Source organism: Pollicipes pollicipes, unplaced genomic scaffold (assembly GCF_011947565.3).
Source record: "Pollicipes pollicipes isolate AB1234 unplaced genomic scaffold, Ppol_2.1 Scaffold_3087;HRSCAF=3621_pilon_pilon_pilon, whole genome shotgun sequence".
Classification (NCBI taxonomy): domain Eukaryota; kingdom Metazoa; phylum Arthropoda; class Thecostraca; order Pollicipedomorpha; family Pollicipedidae; genus Pollicipes; species Pollicipes pollicipes.
In genome coordinates this window covers 1,197,595-1,221,059 of record NW_023596225.1, presented here as the reverse complement: position 1 = coordinate 1,221,059, position 23,465 = coordinate 1,197,595, and the positions used below count along the sequence as shown (strand labels likewise).

Genomic DNA, 23,465 nt, shown 5'->3' with positions numbered 1-23,465 from the left:
GAGCCCAGCCGGGCTACCTTTATACATGTGAGCGGGAACCGACACCGAAAGGCTGTCCTCGCTAGCGCAAGGTCAAGGACCCACGACGGCCGCCGTCGCGAAACGGCAAGTTTGCGAGCGGCCAATCCCGGCCTGCGCTGGTCGATGGCGGCAATCCTGGCGCATGGCGGGCGGCTGACTACATTAGTGCACGTCGCAGAAGCTCATGTATCATGGTGTGGTGCAAGACCATGGGTTGAGAGGTTTTTGACCCGTAAAGCGATTGATGACAAAAGAAAGATAGCCACATTTTTTTATCACCTGTCGTGCGTGAATCTAAAATTGGGGATCCATGGGTTGCTTGCGATCACTACCAGACTCACTCATTTAAAGGCTATGTGCTTATATATATATATATATATATATATATATATATATATATATATATATATATATAGGCATAGCCATGAATGTTCTACCTATCTAGAACACCTTGCGCATTGTGGATTGTGGATTGAATTGTGGATTGCGAATCAGCGGGTCGGACTGAGCCGGATCAGAACTTTGCGCCCAAATATGGATGAGGACCGGAACAAACTTTAAAATTTGCCACATCACACGAGTTGAACGGATTGTTGCCAACCAAATGGAGCTAATCACTAGATGGTCCATGAACTGTTCAATGGAGACCAACTTTCAAAAGTGCCTGTAACAGTAACATACCGTAGTTCTAATTCCAAGCAATGCACAATCGAGGTACATAGCACATAACTCAGCAACGCATGGCACACGAATGTTCTGATGAACATATTACATTGACAAGATGAACGAATGAATGAGCGACACACATGTACATCAGTGGAAAACTAGAGATCTCATTCCTTTCAAAGTAACTAGAATGTGCAGTTACGCAATAACATATCTCATCAAAACATTTCCACCATTCCTCCTGATGTTGTCAGCTATCCCATGTAACCCCAGTGGTTGACATCGCATTTTAGCGTTTAAAAACTAGGCAAAAACATGTTTTGTTAGTAGAAAGCATGTCACAAAGTTCTTAAATCCCAGCTAACGTTTAAAAGTAAAGAGGTTTAACCAATGACATCGCTTTTGTTACTGTTCACCACAACTGTCAGCCCAATGTTTTAATTCAACACCACCTTCAAACTAAGCCTATCGCGAAAACTAACCTATTTCTAAGCTATGCCAGACTAAAGTTGGTTGTATCCTCACAAATTATTCCCCAAGACACACACCACTTTAGTTATCTCACAGAACGGGCATTTTGCTCTTCACAATCGGGGACGAAAAGAAACTTCCGCACTTGTCGTTAGCTAGGTCTTTATTGATTAATTCGCCTTCCTGTGATTCTCCTGTAATCATTTAGATGGTCCGAGACGCTTTACACAAAAAGCCAGACAACTAACAAGGGTGAGTATGCCGTACAAGACCGTCCATTCAGGCCTCAAATGAAGATTTGGTGATGTCTGAATAAACGTGGGCGATCATCGGGGCCCAGGGCAAGTGGCTAGTGAGATTTTAATGTTCCAGCGGGCGTGACGCCAATAATTATAAATTAGTTTGTTTCATCCTCTCAAATGCTTGCTTCATTGTCTTCAAATGAGGCACGTAACCTTTATGAAAAGGTGAGAAATGATACACAGTATAATCTGAATATAGTCGGCCATATCAGATGACAACTACACAAACACTACTCTCGCACTGCTACAGAACACGAACCTGACAAAGCTGACGACAACCAAGTCAGGCAAATCAAACTTTTTGATACAGGAAGTATGCACAACGCCCTCTAAGAATTAAAAAGCGTTTTTCTTGGCATTGTATCCAAAAGCTTGTGCATCTGCTAGATCTTGGGAAAAATCAAACTACTGATTTTAAACAAAACTCCAAATGTATCTGGCCTGATCACAACCAACAGCTAAGCACGAGACACATCCGCGGTCAGGCCTCTCAGGGCGTGGACGAGTTCTTGTGTTTCCTCGGCGACCCTACACGTAACAACAACTCATCCTACATTGGTCATTCATGATCACTATCTCGCCGTATCACCATGTGTCTGCACAATGGCGCTCACGACATAACACACAAGCCTAGCGCGTGGCTAACGAGAACCCCGGAACATCTTGGTCGATGACACCACTATCGTGGCCAAGTGTCAGGGCCTTGAACAGGCCAAATGCACAGACAAGAAGAAGCTTCTGACATCAGAGGCGGTAAATATTAGACGCCGGCATCACATCATCAGCCGGCCAATTAATATGAGAGGTAACTGTCTTTACATGACGGGGAACCCCTGTTATCCAAGCAGGAGCATGAACGTTCGATTCTTGCAAGGTATCATACAATATGTGGATGGCATGAATAGCCATCTTGCATGTGCATCATTGTATATCCTGCATGCATGTGTATGTGTATTTTTGTATGTGCTCCTGCATGCGTAACATTGTATGCGTAAGAACTCGTACACACTGTACACCTTAATCGCTGTCACAGCTACAATGAATACGTGAAAAGAAGTTTCGCATTTTTAGAGGCACCTTCGCATTTAGGATACTTTATCTTGCGCGTATTCTAGAATTTTCACTGAAGCCTATTGGAAGTCGTAGGAAAACCATTATGAATAATCCACCGATGCGAGACGCTGGCGAATGCGTTATATAGCGTTTTTGTACATTTTTCGTATGCCTGATGGTGTAACTGGAATTAATGAAACGTCATGCGATGACAACGTTGGTGAAATCCTATCGCACTTTTGGAATCGTCGTGGTACGGTTGTGATGAGCCTAGAAAACCTCGGCAACAAACAAGCAGATGCCCAATATGCTGTTATCTTGATATATATATATATATATATATATATATATATATATATATATATATATAGAAGACCTCGGATATATAGCAGTAAAAGCTTAATGGCTAGGATAGCAGTCGCTCTCCTTTACGTCTCAATCGGTCAACGTTTTGATGCGCTTAAACATTATCGCCAGAAAATGACAAGTACATTAAAATGAGAAAACAAACCTATGTCTAATATGCTGTCCTATATGTTAATGTTATACGTACGTACGTCTAATATGCTGTCCTATATGTTAATGTTATACGTACGTACGTCTAATATGCTGTCCTATATGTTAATGTTATACGTACGTACGTCTAATATGCCGTCCTATATGTTAATGTTATACGTACGTACGTCTAATATGCTGTCCTATATGTTAATGTTATACGTACGTACGTCTAATATGCTGTCCTGTTAATACGTACGTTTAATTTATCCATACCTGGTTCACGTCATTCATGGTCTTGGTTGGCACTTTATGCAAAACGAGCACAATGCTGGATTGCACAGAAATGGGGGTGGTTAAAAATAATACAAAACACCTGAAATACCTTTTTGACTAAGTATGAGAAAAACATCTACCTTAAAAGTTGCAAAGGATACAAAGACCACATGATATTCAACGCCAGTTTTTTTGGTGAATGTAAAATGAATCTGAAATCCTGTGATATGGAGTCAAAAAGGATCTTATTCACGTGATTTGACATCATTTTTGCAACCTGACCAACCTGTGTGATCATTAGTGTAAAGCCCGTCGTGCTTAATTGTGCAAACCGAGATCATGGCGATGACTATTTGTACGACATAACATAACGATGTTTGTCACATGTAAGCTTGCTTCCCATTGTGCATGACATGTCGAAGTGATTATACATAAGCGCATCGAAACGCTGGCCGATTGAGGCACAAATGACAGCGACTGCGACCCTGGCCATCAAGCTGGTATTCCTACTTACATATATACTCGCCGTGCACCTCACGGAGAGGCACCAAAAGATCAGAGACGAGACGTCCATTGTCAAGGCGTTGGCAAAGTGGGGTCAAACTGACCATTCCGGGGCCTTTTCCGGAATGATTTCCGGACGACGCGGCGTAGTCGCTTCACATTTTACATAGCTGTAGACTATTGAATTGCAGATCGTGTGATACCGGAAAATCAGATGTACCTTGTAAGGTTGCTGACCTACCGCAGGTCAAAACCATGCCGTGGATTCAGCGAAGTCATTGTCTAGGGGATCGTTCAATCTGATCAACAACGGAGTGTTAGACCAAGCCATACATCTCTGAGATACTTTCTTGGGCAACACAAGGATTAAATGTCGAAATTCCTCTGACCTAGGGCCAGGAATAGTGGTCAGACCAATGTAAAAACCAACCTGTTTTATTATTCTAGGGCTTGCTGTATCAGGTAGTTCCTGGTGCTCATTTCGAATTGATTGATGACAGGAACCGTATTGGAAATACTCCATTGACTTCTTTAGGTCATAATAGGTCACTGACCTAAAGTAACGGAAGTCAAAATTTCGTTTTTAGGAACACACTGCCTAGCGTAATCTTTTTGCTTACTCAAACGCAAAACTCGAAGCAGTCTTCTATGATTCTGGTCACCACGGCCTTCAAAAGGTCAAGCAAGGTGACTGACAATGAATGAACACGTGCCATTCTGCTTAGATTAGGTGTCTAGGTTCTGGGGACACTTTGGAAACCAGATTTTTTATCTCCATGCTTTCGGACAAAATCTGCAAAACGAAACAAAGCCTGAAAGAAAGGTTAAAAAACGCACAAGCGGTGAAGGTAAACCGGAGCTACAATCATTGACAGCCCTGTGAGAGACACGTCACAATTCAAGTTGCATCAGTGAGCATGACTGCTCCAACTTCCAAAGGATCCGTTGAGGGATGAATCACGCGTGAACCATCGAGTGAAATGACAAGCTGCTTGCAATCAACGGAACAGAAAAAAAAAACAGAAAATGATTTGAACCTGCTTGTTGTAGTTTTTTGTATTCACACCAACCGACATGGAAAATGATCAGAAAATTAGGTTGTCATAAACGCGACTGGGAGATCTGGAATTTATAACGGCAGCTGGAGCGATTTGTTAACAGTTTTTGGAATGCATAATAGCTCTTTAGCTACAGTGAAAATTTCAAGAGAAAGACGTAAGAGCCAAGCATCGCTGATTTTGCCTCAGTAGGCAGATGATCGACTAATTTCATGAAATTCATCAACTGCCTTGGAATGTTCCATGACCTTCGGCACATGACTATGTGGCGCGAAATCAATAGGCACTAAGGGCGTCGTTTATGTCACATTCCAATTCATACCATTCCATGGGTTTACGATTGGTCCTTGGAACAAATATATCATGTCCAACTCTGTCTCATGTCCTAGGACATGTCCAAGGACTCGCACTGTCCAAAAACGGCGGGTAAAGGCCGAGTGATCAGCGAACGGGTCCCGTTATGGCTGTAAGCAACTGACCCCATGTCACGTCACGGAAAGCTCGCTCACCGATTAAGTTTGTTTTCCCTGACCTACCTACGTCCGGCGCAGTCAGCACATCACATCCCGTTCCAATCAGGCATCCCGGTTGCCGGAGGTCAGATCGGTCAGATATCCTGTGAATCTCCCTATGAATCCCCCTAAGCCCCCTATAAATGATGTTGAATGCATTCCGAAATGATGCAAACGTATATCGTCCAAAGGACGCAACAGGTCTTCGCATGCTTTTCCGTGGGGTTAGCTCCGTCATTCAGCGAAGCAAGCCCCCAAGCACTTGTATACTCCATCTGATTACCCACTTCATTTAATGAAATTGTGACAAATCCCATCATACTATTTGCAACTTCTCCTTGCAGATGGGGAGCAATGCTCCTGTCAGCGTTCCTAGCAATTTCCAGTTAAATACAACCAAGGTGTACCGTGGCTTCCAATGTTGTGAGACGTGATCCGTACAAAAATGTGTTACGTCCCAGAACAAGCCTGCAGCTTGCCGAAACACTGATAGCACCAGAGCTGAGGCGCTTTCCTGTAAGCGGGTCGCTGTTTAGACATTTCCCATAAGTTCCAAGGTCTGAGATATGGCGTATGGGCGGGAATCCGTCGTACCGCTGCCTGTGGCGGGGTGAACGGGGAGTCCTCCCGGATTAATGTTCAGTAGGACGTCCTCGCCGCAAGTGAACGTCGCAAGCCCGAAAACACATCTTTGTGGCGATACGACGCACCTGAACGCTGAAGAAGCGGCTTGCGAACATGAAGCGTATGCTCTTGAATTAGCTTGTACAAATTAACTGCGTGTGTCACCAGAACATAACAACAACAGGCTGGCAGCTCTGGACTTTCCAGCGTTCACGAGACGCGTCGGCTGACCTGACGTCGTTTGTTACACCACAGTCAGTCAAACAACTACACCAACCGTCTTCCCCACACACCAGGTCACATGCCAGTCTGAGAATGCGCCCCAGCCGCCAGCCGCTGAGCAAAAACGTGCAGGCCTGTTGCTACCGGCCTGGGGGCTGCCGCGGAGAACTGGGTCACTTCACGGAGCGACCGGAACGCAGCGGCCGCACGCACAGGAACCGGCACGGAGCGGCCGCCAATCCGGCCTCGGCCTTGCCCGCCCCGCTGTCGCACGGGCACCCATAGAGCTATGGGTGTCAGCAGCTCTGCTGGCGAAAATAGGGCACCAGAGGAGCAAACCTTGCCATGTTTAGGAAAAGAACCTCATTCGGTGATTGATACCTTCGAATGTACAGCCTCGAATCTGTGCTACAGGGGCCGGTGTCGGTATGTTTTTGTTTCAGCCGCGTTTGAGTCAGCGCCTGCGTCTCTGAAAAAATGTGTCGTTTTCATGCTCATCGGAAAAGAAATGAACTTTGCCAAAGTCTTCTAAACCTATTCAAGTCAACATAACCATAGCATTTTACCATGTCAGTGGCTATACTAAAAAGGGTTTTTCTCTTTGTCTCACGCATCGTTGTCGCATCACATTGAACGATTCCCTAGGACTTGCCTTGGCTGCCAGCCATGACCTGACTGACCTGCCGAACGCCACGAACCTTGCAAGGTACATCCAATTATTATGCCAAAAGATTGCCTACCAAACTGCCTACAGCTATGCAGTTTGGCGCAGCTACGCCCAACCGTTATGGGCTTATTTTGGAAAACCTTCCGGGAGGGGAAGCAATTTACTCACCACCCCATCCGAGCGCGTGTTAATTTGCACCCTGACTTCATAAATCCCTCCACTGAAGAACTACAATTACGTGATGCTAAGCACCATCTGATTACGCACGAATTCAAACACTGAGGGCACTAGGTTGTTACCTAACACAGTCTCCTCCTTTTCCTAGACGTTACCACTACAGAAAGCTTCTGGAAAGCAAGCAAGATTTGGAGACTTGCATCCTCTTTCCGGTTTAAAGGTCACACACCGCGTGTTTATTTCGGAAACCAGACAATGACTGCGGTTACATCATCGCCATCACCATGAAAAAAACCACAGCCGCTGCCCCCCCCCCCCCCCTCGAGACCTCGGAGCTCGAAGAGCGTCTGTCCGTCCGGTGCCGCTCCTGGCGGCTCAGCGGCCATAGATGGCGTGGAGGATCGCGAGCGGCGCGATTGTATTCGTTAGACAAATAGCTACGGCAGCATTCTAATCCGTGGTGCATCGCAGTTGGCATGGCCTTGTGCGTGCCATGGTCATCAACTTGAGCTCCGGATGTATAAAAGACGACGTTCGTGGCCGACTGTGACCAGGTGCTTGCCAGCGGAATAGAATGAAACTCCTGGTGAGCTCTCCGAATGTGCCTGTCAAAACTGATAAAGTGCACGGGCGGCGCGAGCTCCCGTGGCACGCAAAGCTTGGCCAGCTTGCCGACATTGACGCTATGAGATTGTATCATGTACAGTGCTGCTTGATGTTGCAAACGGCACGCTGATCGCAAACCCGCTCGCTCTGACGACAGAATAGGCCAACTGCCCCATGCACACGAGCACGAACAGTCCAGCTGTTCAACTTGTCCTTTGTTAGCAGATTGCGCTCGTCGGCGCCTTGGTCGTGGTCACGGCCGGTGAACACGGAGGTCACGGAGGTCATGGAGGTCACGATGGCGGGTACGTATACTCAACAGGGCACGGCCGCACCGGGCACGGCCGCACCGGGCACGGCCGCACAGGGCACGGCCGCACTCCAGCTTATCAACGTGATTAGCTGGCTTTGGTCGAGATCGATGGCTGCAAAGACCCCGATCTCCTCATTAATCGGCGTGCCGTATGGATTTGGTGATTGGTTGCATTGGGTTGATGGGTTGATTGGCGTGGTTGCAAAGCGTTCGAGTGTAGCACAAGAGTCAGTGTTTGCGATAACTCATCGCGACCGCAGATGCCGGTGTTTGCTTGCATTCGCCACCGGCCGCCTGCCCCCGAATCCGAATGTGCTCTCTCGCAGCAACCGCTGAACGGTTCACCGCTGTCTGGGAATGTCTTGTCTTGTCTTAAACCAAACGCTGTTTTGACCACAGCTACTGTGCACAGGTACGCCAAGGTGCGCACTGTCATCAGGCATGAGCCGTACACGGTGGAGAAGCCGGTCCCCTACACCGTGGTAAAGCATGTGCCCGTTTATAAGCCTGTCTACAAAACGGTGGTGAAGCACGTCCCAGAGCCTTACGAGGTCGTCAAGCACGTGCCCGTGTACAAGCACGTGCCGATCATCAAACACGTGCCGATCATTAAGCACGTGCCGGTGGTTAAGCCCGTCCGCGTTGTGAAGCACCATCATCACGTGCAGAAGTTTCCAGTCCACGTACCGGTGTATGTTTACGATAAGCACAGCTATGGAGAGTATGGACATAGCAATCATGGGTACGGGCACGGGGACCACTGAAACAGAGGAGCCATAGCTAACTTATGAGCGTTGTGTGTGGTATGACAAGGTAAACGACAGCTGTGTCTGTTGGATGCTGTATTTGCTTGGAGATTGTCAAGTGTTTCCACCTCTTTTAGGCGGTACATGGCGGCGCGATTACTGCTTATGTCAATAGAAATCGTGGTTGTGCGTATTCACAAGCTTTGAAAACAGCTTAAGTAAACAATAATGAGTATTAGATAAGCGCCTTGTGTGTTGTATCGTCATAATATCGGAATATGAGTGCTAGATATGTATATTCGCGTAATTACCAATATACATCAGTCTTCAACTCACTCGTTTTTAAACACGATCAAATAAAGAAAACACACATAAACTACCAAGGACTTTGCACATTATAGAGCAAATGTCACGTTTTGGTAGTTCCACGTCAGCGATGGCTATGAAATATGGCTATGATGGTCATGGTTACGACTAGATGTTATACTGAACGGTGAGCTCCAAACGTGGTGTTCTACGAGATCATCTTGTAACGGGATGGCTGGCTGCACCAAGCACAGCTGGGGATAAGGCGAAACATACAGCGTTTGCCGGTGTGTTCTTAGTGGCAAGAAGTGCTGTGTTAAGAATCTCACCGCGACTGGTCATATGGCGTTGACAGAAGTTACTAAGCTTTGTTACCTCGTTATTTTCATTCAACACTTGGCGAACAATTACAAATAGCCCGGTTGAAAAATGATTGGTTAATATGGCTGTTACTTCATTGTTGACATTGTTTCTGAACGGGAGTGATCCACATATGCATAGGGTTTTGAAATGAAAAAGCCGTTTTGAAGATCACTCGATGCAGTTCACAGCCGTGTCGGTCTTCGACCTAAACCGCTCTAGTTCTCAGAGATCGGTTCCTCTCCAAGGAAGGAGCGCAGAGACAGCCTCTGCCATGCTCCGGGGCCGGAGTAAGGATGGCGCTCAGCTTCCAGGTGGCGACACTGTACGAGCGCATGGCACGGCCAGCGGGTGGCCGCACCTGGGACGCGATGGCGCGTGGCCCCCCGGACAGAAGAAACCCGCGCGCTCTGTAGGTTGGCCGATACGACCAACTTCGTCCTTTTTGCTATTGTGGTATGAATAAAGTCAGTCACCCGCTCTGTCTTTAACCACCCCAAGTTTATTTCTTGCGCTTCCATGGGTGTCTGCGCTCACCTAATCCCCTGACTGTTGCCATTGTCCTTACATGGGGTGAGAGCAACTGTTTAAAATTAGAGTATGGTGTACTGCGACTGATTCGGAACTTATGAACAGCACCTGGGCAAGCATATAAAACAACTTTGCAATTGCGTGCATCGATGATATCATAATTTTGTCTATCAAAAATCTTCGAAGAGCATCATAGCCCCATCGAAGTGTTTGAACTACTTAAGAAAGCATGAAGTGAAATATCATATGTATATATATGCATATATATATATATATATATATATATATATATATATATATATATATGCAAATAATACAAAATGTCATAAAATTTCACCTAGTGGCATTATATGATATCTAGCTAAATTATAAGTGGTCATTAACTTGAATTATCTCTAAGATGAAAAGGTGTTCATTCTATCATTGGCATCTGTTCACATTATCACCGCTTCATTCCAAAGTTTTCTAAAATTGCAAAAACCCTCACGGAATTAATAAGGAAGAACAACCATTTTTATTTGAACGGCACATGTCAAATCGCCTGTCAACTCTCTTCGAGCTGCTCTCATGGACGTTTCTTTGCTACTTCACTCAGGCAACTCAAAACCTATAGGGACTTTACACAAATGCGGCCAATCACGCCATTAGTGCTGTGTCCTGCAAGGCACAGAAACAAGCCAAAGGAGTGATCCAATATTTCTTACACCGGTTGAATCCCACACACCAACGGTGGACTGTCCTCAAAAAAGCTTATACAATTTTTTAAGGCATTCCAAACCCAAAAAACAACCCTCTTAGATCAAAATCCACTATAATCAATGACTACAAACCCCTAAGCATCGCTTTAACAGCGAGATGTTAAAATAAAGGATCCAGTGCTGACTCATAATTACTGACGACATGGGTGCCATATCCAGCACATTTCTAGCGAGCAAAATATTGTTCCTGACACACTCCCTTTTCAAAGCACTACCAAACGTAAATATCATATACTCCAACCAGACACCTAGGATGCTATTGGACGCCAAAGTGGAGAAATGCCTACGAGAAGAGGTACGTCATCAGGAAAAGTTTCAAGAATTTGTGAAACGTGTTAGAACACGTGATAATTTTTGGGTGGAAAACACCCCCGCTTTTCTGAAATCTTAGAAATTATATGGTGTTGGGCGATTTACTGCTTCGTATTACAGACACTCGACATTGCACCCCATTTCCTGGCTTACACGTAGCTTTCCTGATACCCTTTATATATCTCATCGAGGAAACTCATCCAAGATACCTTAGCGGTCATCTAAAATACGTGCATTCCTCAGACAAGTAAAATCCCATTTTGTGAAATTGGAGGACGTATCATATTTACTGTTCCGTATTACTATTTCCATGTTACTTCCGTATTACTATTTACTATTTCTCCTTCCGGCGATTACACGTATGGTCCCGGGTGTGTTTATTAATATGCATCTTTGCTTGTCTATTGAGGTCAATGCGGCAAATATGGGGGCGGACACAATCCATGTTGGCATCCTTCTCATAATGAAATGCAACAGGTCAATTAAAAACACATCACATGAGGCCACACGCAATCTTTTTTTTTAAAATGCGTAAGCAAACCCAATGATGATTTCATTGTTTTTGATGGCAGCATTGCTCAGCCATTATTTCTGTTGATTACACAGGCTTTATCTTAAGACGGTGAGCTTTTTTAGCGTGGCATAAACCTCATTGTAGTGTATGGAGTAGCACCCTCGATGCTTCCCCCTCCCCCCTCCAAAGAAGTCATGTCCATGATCGCCAAACGGCGTTCACCACACGGGTGTCCGAAGAATCTACGTGCATGATTGTGTGAAGTAACCGGCTATCGTGTAGCCTTTTTAGAGAATTCTTCATTCAATACGTATACCCTCACCCTTATAGGGCGGGCATGTGCCTCCATACAGTTTTTGGAAGTACTTCTCCGCTATGTTATGCAGTCGCGCTGAAATTATCAATAGCCTCAAGGGCATCTATTGCATATGCTTTGAAACCTAAAAGGTTTCCGCAGCATATCTGGTTCCTAAGAAGCGGCGGTCTCTTAAAAACAAAATATCGACCTGGGTTATTTTAGGTCAATGACCTATTCTGACCTCTATAAAGTTCATGGAAGACGTATGATGTGGTTCCTGCTATCAATAAATTCGACTGATGAGCACCAGAAACCATCTCATACAGCACGCCCTAGAGTTAAAAAAACAGGTTGGTTTTGAACTTGGTCTGACCTTTGTACCTGGCCTTACGTCAAAGTAATTTGCTCATTCAATATTGGTGTTGCCTGAGAAAGCATCTCAGAAATGTATGGCTTGGTCTCACACTCTGTTGTTGCACCAGATTGAACGATTCCCTACAAATAATTCCCTAACCTTCGGGGAGGATCAATTTGCTCCCCTCCCCTCACCCGACCGCATGTTAAATTTTGCTAACATAAATCTGGCTTCCTGTGCATTTACGTATTTATGAGATCGACAATGATATAGGCCATGGGAAGGCAGTAAAAGCAAGGGGTGGGGTGGTGTAATGAGTGTAGGCAATGAGGAGAGGGGGGGGGGGGGGTACAGGTTTTATTGCCATCTCCCACTTCGTCAAGAGTTTGCTTCAAATAGCAGGAGGTTTATGGTGTTGTGGTCCCACTGTCCTATGAGATCACTGAAAGGTTGGCATCTGGTTGTCTCTGACGACAACGCTGGCTTTTTCCTCATGGTAGCACCCCTACTGTAACAGGAAAGCCCTGGAAGTCATTCATTCGGCGGTGCTCTTTCATATGCATAGTTTGTTTGCGCTTGTGAGCATGACATTGCATGGATGCAAATATGGTACCCTATATTACTCTTTTTCCTAACATTGAATTGTGAACTTGCCTTGATGGAACCATTACCATAATCACTGTATACATTTAGTACATGGTGTGGAGGCAGACAGCCTACCTTACATGCAGTTTACATTGATAGTAGAAATCAATGTAGGTTGTGTGGTGGTAGCATAATGGCAGGAGTGCCAATTTGTTATGTACGATGATGAAAAGGTAGAACCCATGGATCATGGACAATAAATAGAGCTCAGAGAAGTTGGTTTTGTGTTACAGATATTATTTCCTAATATCTTGCCGTCATTTTTCGGCTAGACATGTTGGTTGGGGGGGATCAGCATTCAGGGGGCCAAACCCCACATAGATGTTGGGTAGTTCACCAGAAATTAATTTGAATTGATACTCCTGCATTATACATGACAAACATCACAGATATCCTCAGATTTGCAGGTTACTTGCATGCAGAGGGCAATTTTGGCTTGCTGGTTGAATTTCTACCAATGTTTGGATGTTGATAATGAAATGCCGTTCTGCTGAAGCAGTTGATGTTTTCATGCTCTGAAATGCAGATCTTTAACCCAGCATATATACAATTTATAAAAAGGATGGCAACCAACAATTTTAACCCTTACTCCGATTTGTCGGTTTTCATGACGCGGACTGTTGGGGGGGAGGGGGGGGGGGGGGCAGGGAGACGATTCCCTGAAAAAAGTAAAACCTCGCAAAAAAGAAATCAAGCAAACGATGATCTTTCTCTAATGAGATCTCGTAAATCGAAAAAAGTATCTTGTTAATTGACCCCACTAGACCAAGTTTACGGTAAAGTTTTCACGAAAACCAAACTGCATCATCTTTGCATGTTCATATGTATGAAACCATGCAGTGTAGTAACATGGAACGTAAAGAGGTGTGTCCCTTGTGTAATTTTGAGTGCAATGGCATGCATTTTTATCTGTTTCGATCCTATCTTTTTAATGTAGGGTTTCATTTATGTAACCGTGCCAATCCTCCGCGCGCGGTCCGCAGAATCGTCGCTTGCCTCCCGCCACACCCGCCGGCCTTGGATCATCTTGCAATGCTCGTAAAAAAAACATCGCTACTCGGAAACCAGAATTGCTAGCGACACTTTTTTATGTCAACACGCGTGCAATGGGTGCCCCAGAGGCCATCAAACATTTGAGCGAGACTGTGCAATATGTCACATTGGTATCATCATAAAACCGTAGGGGAGGGGGCGGGGTCGCATCCCCATCCTCCCCCTATTGTCGGGGCGAGATCTTCTTCAGAAAGAACTAGCCACCTGATCTAACGTTATTGACAATTTACAGCTTACTTGTTCGGGCACGGCGCAAGGCAGCCACCAGACAAAAATGTCGCGCCAAGCTTGGAGCACGCCTGTGGTGTATGGTAGATAGTTTGATGATGGTTGAGATGGGCCCGAAGCGCAAACGTGCTTTTCATAAGGGGGCATGGCCTCGTGGAGGCCCGCATCGTTGACGTCATTCCCAGTGCTGCCTGCCACTAGTTCGAAATCTGCCATGCATTCTGCTGCCCTGGCTATCGAGGTCCTTCATTGTTTTTCACGGTCGAGGAAAGCAAATACAACCGTAGATCGAATTTAAACGTGAGGCCTCCGTAAGTCCCGAGGATGTAAGAAAACTCCTGTTGTGATGGGGCTATCACATAAGTCTACGGCAGGTGCGCCTGCTTTCCTACTAGCAGTACTTATCTTGATGTTTGTTGAAGGGCGGTGTATAATTGAACGGTATATAATTATATACGGTATATAATTGATTTGTGTGCACACGCACACAACCATCTGGTTCGTCCATCCACTATTCGCTAAATGTTACGCCGCGCGCTTTGATAATCACAAACGTTCATCTGTGTTGACAATGCTCATTCCTAACCAAGACGCCAATGTAACACGCCCTCACCCCGGTGAATCGTGGTGGTTGGAAGTACCATGCGATATAAGGGAACTCCATTGGCTCCACTTTGAAGCAAAATATTTTCACTGTGAGTAAATAAGTTTTAACTCACAAGAACTCACTCACTTCCCATTGCAACCGTCATTTTCATCATATCATTAACTTACTCTTGCCATCATTAAGATCTGCAAAAGGTTTGCTGAACTGGGCAAACGTACTCATTTAACTATCGTTCATTTTGCTTTGCCAGTATACAATGACAGCATGGCTCCCCGCACCAGAAATTGTGCTGGACGATTAGTGATGTAACTGAGCCACATGCGTGTAGATTGGAAGTAGGGTAAATGTTTACCAAGATATGCGCAATGTTATACTCAATCTGCGACCGCTGGTTTCCCAAAATACTGCACAAGAAAACAATCCCACGTCGAAACAGCTGGTCACAGACAGTCGTTAAAGGTTGGCATTCAACAGTGACATCAACCATTGGTGGTCCGCAAGCAGTAAATGAACACATTGTTTTGTTTTACATGCGTTATGCCAATAATATGTTCAATGATGCTGCCACCCAGAGTTTGTGTTGAACTCTGGATGTTGAAAATTGGAGGCGTTGCTGTTAAGCTGAAATTATCAAGAATAGCAAACATTCTGCAACACAAGTGTAGGATTAAACACATGATCGTGCTTGCTGTGCTCTCACCATCACCGTACACCTAAATTCGGTTTGCTCAATTGAGTAAGCGTCCTCATTTTGCTATCCTGCCCATTTTGATTTCCCAGCACAGCATGGTGTATGGCTCGGACCAAAAATCGTCCTGAATGGTTCTCAGCAGACTTGAGCCACTGGTGCGGGGACTGGAAATTGTGTAGGATATTTACCAAGATGTACACAATGTTCTACTCAATATGCCACGACAAATTTTCCCAAAATATTATATAAGTAGCGAACATCTGCGCCCCACGTTGGAACAGGTGGTCAAAGACAGTAAACGTAGGTCTTCATAAGGATAACATTTATATGATAGGTTGTTATTTGACATAAGTATGAACCATTCATAGCATCGTAGCAGTGAAGCGTTTCAGCCAACCATTTTTAGATTTGTCATACTGGCAGAATGCTTGTTGTTGTTAATTATTTCAGCTGGACTTCTCCAGCTTTTCATTTGCCGAGCTACCAAAAACGATGGTAGGCACTGAACGCGTTATTGGTAGCAAAAACGCATAAGGCATACAACACAAAATGTTGCACTTAGTTACTGATGGGATGCCATCATTGGTTGATGTTGATGTTAAGTGACAGCTTCGGACTGCTGTCTTTGACCAGCTGTCTCAACACGGGTTTCAGATATTATTCTGTGATTTTCATGCAATATTTTAGGAAAAACAGCCACCGCACGTGAAGTGGAACATTATAAACACTTTGGTAAGCATTCTATGCAATTTCCAGTCTCCACGCCTGTGGCTCAAACGCAGTAATATTCATTCAGCATATTTTGGAGATGCTAACTTCTGTAGGCCACGTCATGTCATCTCATTTGTATTTTTGTGTACCAATGGTATCGGTCTCTCAGGAAACTATAATGGCCACGGATGAAACCAAAAACGCAGTGGACAAAAAATAGCAGCTTTAATGATGTCTTCAAAATGTTTACAAGCACTTAACGATGGTCACTATTTGATTTAATAGTTCTGAGATGGTACAATGTCAATGCAATGTAAGGCATGACAAGTAGTTAAGAGAAATTAACGCGCACCCGGGTCGCCGGCTAGATACCCTTCGCTCGGGTGGGTCGGTAGACAATCTTATCCCTCCCCTCAGATCTCGGGAACTAAGAAAGCTAGAGATACCAAATTTATAGGGTGTCTTGCCCTGTACGTGAACTCACTTAAGGCAAAGCTTGAGCTTTCCAGGTCATGACCTTCAGGCCAAATAAGGCCGAACAAGGTCAAATTCCAGGTTAGTCTCCAAAGTGCCCCCAGAACCTAGGCAATTGTTTCTAAGCAAAAGGCCACAAGCCCATTTGAGGTCAGTGACCTTGATTGACCTTTTGAGGGTCATGGTGACAAAAATAATACAAGACTGCTCTGAGTTTTGCATTTGAATAGGCGGCAAATATTACGCTAGGCAGTATGTTCCTAAAACAAAATGTCGACCCGGGTCATCTTAGGTCAATGACCTGTTCTGATCTCTAAAAAGTCAATGAATGATGTAAAATGCGGCTCCTGCTGTCAATAAATTCGAAAGAAGCACCAGAAACTATTCCATACAGCAAACCTTAGATTAATAAATCAGGTTGGTTTTGACCTTGGTATGACCTTCATACCTGACCTTAAGTCAACAAAATTTGCTCATTAAATATGTGTGGTGCCTAAGAAAGCATCTCAGAGATGTATGGCTTCGTCAAACACTCCGTTCCTGTATCAGATTGAACAATCTCCTAGATATTGCCTTCGTTGAAATAATGGCCTGACTTTGACCTGCCATAGATCAGCAAATTTACAAGGTACATCTAAATTTTTGATGGCAAACGATCCGCTATTGAATTGTCTACAGCCGCGCAACATTTGGCGCGGCTACGCCGCGCCGTTCGGAAACCATTCTGAAAGAACCTTCGCGGGGGTCAGTTTGACCCTCCCTACCCGAGCGCGTGTTAGGATGAATTCCTTACAAAAATGAATATACGTGATATTCGTTAAGTAAGTTGCACTTTTGATAATTTTTTATCACGAACCTCGCTCACAGAGTCAAAAATTTAACTATTTGAATTTTTTTACTCTGGTTTGATTGAAAAATTTCAATTAAAAAGAAATTTAGATCACCTACTGGCAATCATCATATGCGTGATATTCTTTAAGTAAGTTGAATTTTTGATGAATTTTCGGTCACGGATCTTGCTCACAGAGTCAAAAATTCAAATACTTGAATTTTCACTCAAGGTCCGTGACCAAGAATTACCAAGGTTCGTGAGAGCAGTCCGTGACCAAGAATAAATCAAAAATGCAACTTACTTCACGAACAGAAAGCATATAATTATTGTGAGGTCGTGTTAATTCCCCTTTAAAAAATAGTGGCGTTGAGTTGCTGATGGGCACCTAATTTTACGATTTCCTTGCTGCAGAACTCGATAGCAAATGTTCTTGGGTTAACGTCCGTAACGTGCACTTTTTGTTTACGGCCAGCTGCAAAGGAACAGTTTCGTTCTTAAAACAGAGGCGAAGAGGCTCACCATGTCGAAGACGGAGTTGAGACCCCTCAATCATCCATCATATTTAACCCGGTCTCAATCTACTACCTCGCAAGAAGTACCGCTCAGCTGTTTCGCTCTTCCAAGGTGTGCTGGCAGTTATAACGCGAGCCCTACAGCCATACGTACGAGGGCATGCGACGTTCACTGCGACGTAAACTGTGTGACGCCACCTTCGGAGATTCACTTCGATTACGCACTGTGGTATGACGCGTACATCTGCAAGGACTGCCGTGCTTATATTCTAACTCGTAACACAACTGAAGCGCAAATCAGTTTAAAAGTATTTTCATCTGGGTGGGAAGTTGAGCTCCAGTTAAATCTGACGGATGGACGAGGTTTCACAGTTTCACAGTTGCCGTTGCTGAACACTAAGTCAAGCCGAGTGCACATCTTTCCCTTGGCAATAGAAACGGGACTGTCCCAGCTGCAGCCTGCTGCGAGTGGAAGACAAGTGAAGCCGTCAGAATGAGTCATAAACATTGGACATGGAACGGCTGCTATCAACGACAAAATGGAGAGTAGGTTATCAACCCTCATTATCAACGCATCGACACCAAATTTCTGTCTCGTTATTGTTGAATACACAATGCCTCTGAGCGCCGGGAAGGGCAACACGCACATAGTCAGGCACACTCACATATACACAAACACCAATGGTTCTTGGCATCAAACTATCGCAACGGTAAGGCCAGTTAAGATCAAAATGCAGTGTTAACTTCTTAGTTCTTTTGCATTGTTTACACGGGGAAATTTGGCACCAAAAAAGGTGAAAATGGTTTTCCTGAAACGCTCTGTGACCAACAGACCTTGCAGCTGCCGACCTAAAGCCTTCACTTTTGTTCATGAAATAAACCAACCGACGGGTATACATGACCATTTGAAGACCGTCTTATAAACAACAGTTTGTTTTACCACCCGTATACTCACCGGTACGTTGCTGGCGGCCAGCGAGCAGCGCGCTGCCGTTGAGGCGTGCGCTCAGCCATCGCCTGCTCATCAGGCGTGCTCATTACGTCATAGGGGCTCTGGGCTACCTCCGACCGCCAGATCATCACCTGAACCGGTAAGCCATGGCCTGGTTGCCGGGTCGTCGTCATCATCTGCCAGTCGACAACGCACCGCTGATACGTACGGCTTTCATGCCAGAAAGGTGACCTTGGACTCCATTGCTGGCCAAACTGCCGCGGGGCAACCGCGGGGACTAGTTTTTGACTTGGCTGTCGGCTGGCGCCACTGCGGGCGAACGACGGGCAGTTGGCAGCAAAAAGGCTTCAGCGCATTTTTGCTGAGATGAGCCGACTGTTCAGTCGGGCTAAGAAAGCCAGGTTCAGGCAAAGCTGCTGTCAGTCTGACGTTGCTCTGTCAGGTTGTGGACTGGGCGCTGGGAGCCGTGTCATACGCCTGGTAAACCAGTCCGCAACTGCAGTTGCAGAACGTTTTGTCAGATAACAGACAACTGCCCAGGCGGGGTGATATGATATCTCACTAAAACGGCGCATTAGAACAGTCGAAAAGCGAAGACAATGCCCCTATGACCATGACATCAAACTCGCTGAAGCCTGCGGCGACCCCGTCATGAAAATGCTTTGCAGCTGTGTTGCACGCCTGTGAATGCAGCGAATGCCCGTCTCTGACCTTGTCTTTGTCGAGGTGATCAGCAGCCCGGGAAAGCGCTCACGTATATAAGAAGCTCGACCACGATCAGTAGTAAACAAACGCTTGCCGCTACCCGAATATGAAGCTACTTGTAAGACATAGCGTACCAGTGCTCTCGGGGTGCACAACTGGATAGCTACCTGAACGGGTCTCGGTACCTCTTGTTTTTGCAATGTAGATACTGGGCAGGGACAGATACAGGGTCCGCTACACCACCAATAATTGCCCATTCAGCACTGTTTGTTACTTGCTGGGGGATTTAACACTGGGTCTTCGGTTTTCTTCTGAGATGAGTCCGCTGCCGTGAAGCCGCTGTTTGGCTTGACATCATATTCGCATGGTCTCCCTGCCTACAGGCCTTGCTCGCGGTTGCGGCCGTCACTGCCGGTGCCGACGCTGGAGACGGCGGTGGTGGATACGGCCACCGCGGCAGCTACGAGACACACGAGTACGGGTGAGTAGCCGTCACAGCTCCGCTGACCGATACGCGCTGGATAATCGTCCGCCCTCCAGACTGAGCAGGCCTAGAACTCCCACATCTGTTTTCCTAGGGGTTTTCCAAACGTATCAAACAAGTTCATGACGCACACCCATGAACAAAGCTTGTTAAGTATATATTAATAACGTATTTTTCTGTTGATGAGGCGTCACACCTCGTAACGGACCCAGCCCGACCATCACACTTCTTACCGGGCCCAGCCCGACCATCACACTTCTTACCGGGCCCGGCCCGACCGTCACACTTCTTACCGGGCCCAGCCCGACCATCACACTTCTTACCGGGCCCGGCCCGACCGTCGCACTTCTTACCGGGCCCAGCCCGACCATCACACTTCTTACCGGGCCCAGCCTGACCGTCACACTTTTTACCGGACTTGGCCCGACCGTTACATTCTCAACGGGCCCGGCCCGACCGTCACACCTGTTACCGGACCCAAGCCGACCGTCACACCTCTTACCGGACCCAGCTCGACCGTCACAGCTCTCGCTGGGCACGGCTTGACCGTCACAGTTCCTACTGGACGCGGTTTGACCGTTACAGTTCTTACTAGACACGGCTTGACCGTCACACATCTTACTGGACACAACTTGACTGCTGACAGTTGTTAATGGACATGTCTTGACCGTTTCGGTTCTCACTGGACACGGCTTAGTCGCCGCAGTTCTTACTGGACACTGCCCATCAGTGACACTTCTTACAAGAACATTTATTGCAGCCACTGTTTATACGAACCTGTGATTTTGAGGAGCAAGTCACAGAGTTTCTTCCTTAACTGTAATGTGTAACTCTCAGCACTTTTGCATGCCCACTCTTAGATCTGGTATGGCTTTCTGCGATATGGCGCCCCAATTTGCTAACATAGAAAGCACAAAATTTGCAAATCTTGATCCACCAACGAACCAATCTTACTTGTGCAACGGTGTAAGCATTAATCGGTGAGCGCATTTGCCTTTTGAAGTTTCATGAGGACTTGACTTATAGTCATCGGTTGTTTGTGTCGCAGTTATACCTGTCGTCACCTGTTCGTCACAAGCCAAATTTCGTCAAACTCTTAGTAATATAAACTAGATAAAATTTCAGTAGCTCCGATGATAATAACACCCCGTCCTTTATGGACATAAGCATACAGAAGCTACCAAATTTTTGTTAATGCGATTCGAAAACGCGTGTCCTGAAAACCATCATTGTAATCCCAACATGTACATACCATAGAAAATGCTTCAGTATACTACTGAAATACCTCAGTAATATTGTGTTCAGCTGACATCATTGGAACAAAATGACCTCTAATGCTGTCAACTTTGAGAGGATTTATCGCGATGAGCGCTGCGACTATAGAAAATAAGCTTTCCTCGTGCTGAATCCAAAACTAGCGATCTTGTCACAGTGATCATTACGGACGTCTGGCGAAAGGAAAACTATCATACCGATAAGCCAAGGCTATTTCACTTCACATATTGTTATTGTTATTGGAGCTTTACGACGTACTCAGCTGCTGAGGCTATATGGCTTCGCATGCCTTTAACCCTGACAGGTGGGGCGAGTATCGCGGAAAATCTAACTACAAATCTTGACGTACTGAGCTAAGGAACCGTTTCTGTAGAGAGCGACAGTGATTGTTGAGATGACACCAACCGCAGCAAAAGGCTTCTGAGCTTGAAAAACTCTGCAGACGAGCAACGATGTTCGTTCTTGACGGCACGCGATGTCAGCTAAATACCACCGTGGTCAGTGTTTTCGCGTACGGGCCGTCTAATGGCATATCTGAGCGACGCTGCGTTTCCGAATTTCAGGTACCAGAAAGTCAAAACAATTGTGAAGCACGTGCCGTATGCGGTGGAGAAGGAAGTACCGTATCCAGTAGTGAAGGAAGTTCCCGTCGTCAGGCACGTCTACAAGACCTTGGTGAAGCATGTTCCGGAACCCTACCCGGTGGTCCGACACGTGCCCGTTATCAAATATGTGCCGGAGGTGAAGCACGTGCCCGTGGTGAAACACGTGCCTGTAGTCAAGCAAGTGCCAGTGGTGAAACACCTTCACCATGTCGAGAAAATCCCAGTCAAGGTGCCCTATTACGTACATAAGTCAAGCTACGGTCACGGAGGCTATGGAGGTCACTGATGCCAACAACCTCGATTGAAAAACACTGACCGATTTTATTTAATGACACGCTGTTTTTCAATAAAATGCTGCTGTGTGAATCAGATTGGGTAGCAGAGTGAGCGATCGCACGTTTCGAGTCTGTGTCCTGTCGAGCGCACGTATCTGCGTACAGCTTGCCAGATGCTCATTCCGCGTTCCCGCCCGCTCCTGTCCCCTCGGCCAGCCTGACTCACGGTCAGGTCAAACGAACCGGCCCGGCGGTGGCGTCAACGCTGGCGCCGTGGCTGAGCCCAGGTCACAAGGATAGGCCGACACCTGGGCCCGGCGTCAACGCTGGCGCCGTGGCTGAGCCCAGGTCACAAGGATAGGTCGACACCTGGGCCCGGCGTCAACGCTGGCGCCGTGGCTGAGCCCAGGTCACAAGGATAGGTCGACACCTGGGCCCGGCGTCAACGCTGGCGCCGTGGCTGAGCCCAGGTCACAAGGATAGGTCGACACCTGGGCCCGGCGTCAACGCTGGCGCCGTGGCTGAGCCCAGGTCACAAGGCCGACACCTGGGCCCGGCTGGTCCGGACGGGCTAACGTGCTTAGGAATTTTGCTTGATGGAAAGCGCCTTTCGTGTTGATAAGTTTTGAAACTGATGAAATATCCCGGGTGAAGCGTTTGTTTTGTTTTTGGTCTTACGCTTGTTTATATTGGTCATACGTTTTTCGCCTTTCGTATGCGTTTGTTTCATTTTTGGTCTCACGTTTGTTTCGTTTTGCTCTTGGATTGTAGTACACTACACTGTGTTATATGACTATCTACTGATCTGTCACTACGAGGTTTTCCAATTTTAGTACTTCTGGGGCATCGCCAAATTTAGGATGAAATACATTTCCATGCCACAAACTTCGCTGGAATCGATGCGAAAGGGACCAAGATGCTTCCCTGAGATTCAAGTGAGGTCAAGGTCACGGGTGGTGAGAGAGAGAAAGAGAGAGAGAGAGAGGGGGGAGAGAGAGAGAGAGAGAGAGAGAGAGAGAGAGAGAGAGAGAGAGAGAGAGAGAGAGAGAGAGAGAGAGAGAGAGAGAGAGAGAGAGAGAGAGAGAGAGAGAGAGAGAGAGAGAGAGAGAGAGAGAGAGAGAGAGAAGAGAGAGAGAGAGAGAGAGAGAGAGAGAGAGAGAGAGAGAGAGAGAGAGAGAGAGAGAGAGAGAGAGAGAGAGAGAGAGAGAGAGAGAGAGAGAGAGAGAGTCGGGTCACCACGGATCTCGCGTCGGGCAGCGTGCATCAGGA

General features: G+C 46.2%; 1 protein-coding gene across 1 annotated transcript; it reads left to right on the top strand.

Moving 5' to 3' along the window:
- The first annotated feature begins 7,952 nt into the window (after window positions 1-7,952).
- On the top strand, window positions 7,953-22,496 carry LOC119114926 (valine-rich protein). The gene is made up of 5 exons (XM_037238984.1): window positions 7,953-7,959; window positions 8,367-8,650; window positions 19,941-20,038; window positions 21,880-22,102; window positions 22,413-22,496. The coding sequence occupies exons 1-5, from the start codon at window positions 7,953-7,955 to the stop codon at window positions 22,494-22,496; spliced, it is 696 nt and encodes a 231-aa protein (XP_037094879.1).
- Window positions 22,497-23,465: the final 969 nt, after the last annotated feature.

What these genes read in the sequence shown, in the direction of transcription:
- LOC119114926 (XM_037238984.1), top strand. An exon ending in TACGAGACACACGAGTACGG is followed by an intron (nt 20,039 to 21,879) that starts GTGAGTAGCCGT and finishes TCCGAATTTCAG; the next exon opens with GTACCAGAAAGTCAAAACAA. An exon ending in ACGTGCCTGTAGTCAAGCAA is followed by an intron (nt 22,103 to 22,412) that starts GTGCCAGTGGTG and finishes CCCCTCGGCCAG; the next exon opens with CCTGACTCACGGTCAGGTCA.